Source organism: Gekko japonicus, unplaced genomic scaffold (genome assembly GCF_001447785.1).
Source record: "Gekko japonicus isolate JY-2015 unplaced genomic scaffold, Gekko_japonicus_V1.1 scaffold476, whole genome shotgun sequence".
NCBI classification, from domain to species: domain Eukaryota; kingdom Metazoa; phylum Chordata; class Lepidosauria; order Squamata; family Gekkonidae; genus Gekko; species Gekko japonicus.
Window position 1 is genome coordinate 174,099 of NW_015175984.1, and position 2,202 is coordinate 176,300.

Genomic DNA, 2,202 nt, shown 5'->3' on the forward strand with positions numbered 1-2,202 from the left:
GGGAAAGAGCCAGGGAGAGTGGGGGGGGGAGTTCCATAGCACTTGGAGAGATCCCCTTTCCAATTCTAATAAATTGGGGGGGAATCTAACAGCACAGCTTGCAATCTTTATCAGTGGAAGGGAGCAAGAGTCCAGGAGCACCTTAATGACTAACAACATTTGTGGCAGGGGAGGAGCTTTCATGAGTCACTGTTCACTTCTTCAGATACAGCTAGAATGTGAGTCCATCTGTCTTTATATCTTGGAGTGTGATTTCAGATGCCAAATGACAATAGCAGGCACTGGTAATGAGAGAAGGTCTCAATTCAGTCCAGGAGGATGCATTGTCTTGAGCTTCATTTAGCAGTCTCTCTTTCTAATCTCTCTTTTAAATTCCTTTGTAAGAGAACTGCTGCTCTTAGGTCAGCAACTGAATGTTTTGGAAGGTTAAAAAGTTCCCCCACTGGTTTTTGAATGTTGTGGTTTCTAATAGCAGTAGAAAGAGTCAGAGTCCAGGAGCACCTTAAAGACTAACAAAATTAGTGGATTTGTGGTAGGGTATGAGCTTTCATGAGTCACTGCTCACTTCTTCAGAGTTATTTCCATTTATTATTTGCATCCTCCTGGACTGAATCCTCCTGGACCAAATTGAGACCTAGGTTTCCTGTCTCATTATCAATGCTGATATCTCCATGCCTCTGCATATCACACCTAATCCAATCAAGCCTACTATTGCCATTTGGCATCTGAAATCATCTTTATAAAGTTTGTATCTCTGGTACCTCATGTTACATTTTATGGCACACATGGCTCGGCCCGACAAAGTGAAATTATTATCAGATTTGGGCCTCCTAACAAATGAGTTCAACACCTCTGCAATAGGCATCCTTCCTCCCGTTATGGGAGAAATAGCCACCTCCTGAGCTGGAGCTGAGCCGGTGTCATCCGACGAAACGTGTACGGCTCTTGCCTTCAGCACTCATGCTCCTTGCAATCCCTGTCTACTGATCGGCTTCAGTTAAGCGACTGCCTTGGCCGCTGATTGTGTGCTGCTTCTCCCTTCTCCAGGTCAACCACAGCTCATGTTGACGGCCGGTCCCAGCGTTGCGGTCCCCCCACAAGCACCTTTTGGCTACGGCTACACTGCACCTCCCTATGGGCAGCCTCAGCCCGGCTTTGGGTACACCATGTGAGGAGCAAGTCTGTCTGGAGTGAGCATCGTCGAACCTCCACTGTCCCCCCCTCCAACTCAACAGGGAAAAGCTTTGTGTCCTTGTAACCCTACTTCATGAAGGACTGTTGTTTTGTTCCCGCCCCCGTGCAAGCTCTTTGGATCCCCACTTAGTGTCATCCTTTTTTCACATTCCATGTCACTTAGAATCTCCCCCCCCCCCCTTCCAAATGGGAACAGTTTCCAGTGTTCCATGTGGGCTTTCTTTCCTTGTTTTTCTTTGTGTTTTGGGTTTGGTTTATTTGCAAGACTGCTTCTCGACATTAAACCCAGTCTCTTGTGACGATTCCAATTTGCACTCTGTAACGTTTAAACTCTATTATTGAATCTCTTTTAAGTTCAGTGTGTATGCGCAGCTTACAAATATGTACTGTCATATCTAAAATGCATTTAAAAGTCTTGTCGTATATTCCAAAGGGGAGGAGGGAAAGCTTAAGAGAAGAATTTGGATTTGGTGTTGAAACACTAACTGGCATATCCGACCCAGGTTGGATTGCTTAGCTCTTTAAAAAAAGGGGGGGGGGGGAAGAGAAATTCAAGTTGTGTCCAACAACCTTCCCTGAATTTTAAAAAAAACCTAGTAAAGTGTCCCTTTCGACCTTTGCAGTATCCAGTTTACTCATAGAGGAAACGCTAGTTGTTTCGCTCACTCCATAAGTACCGATCAGCCCTTCTGTTGTGCCGTGCCCTGTGCTTCCTTGTGGGGACCATTTCTTTTTTAAAATTTTCTATTTGAGGAGCAAGAGAGCACCAACGAATCCAATCTGTGTGTATTTGACTAATCCTGCCCCGAGGTTTGTGTATGTTGGATATTGTGGTGTTCAAGATCACTTTTTTTCCTGAGTGTACAGAAGACAGTGGAAATCAAACAAAGAGGGGGAGGGAGAGAGAAAAAAATACTCAATTGCTGTTCAGTTATGTTTGTGCAATTTAAAATGGCTCAAATTGGAAAAAAAAATAAATTACTGGACTGTGGAAATCTTCTATAGTAG

General features: G+C 44.3%; 1 protein-coding gene across 1 annotated transcript in view; it reads left to right on the plus strand.

Moving 5' to 3' along the window:
• The window catches only part of CLTC (clathrin heavy chain), an 82,728-nt gene extending 80,971 nt beyond the window's left edge, over positions 1-1,757 (plus strand). Inside the window, exon 32 of the mRNA XM_015426285.1 lies at positions 1,048-1,757. Within this exon, the coding sequence (XP_015281771.1) occupies positions 1,048-1,172 (125 nt within the window). The 3' untranslated portion in view covers positions 1,173-1,757. The remainder of the gene's footprint in view (positions 1-1,047) is intronic.
• The last annotated feature ends 445 nt before the right edge of the window (positions 1,758-2,202 follow it).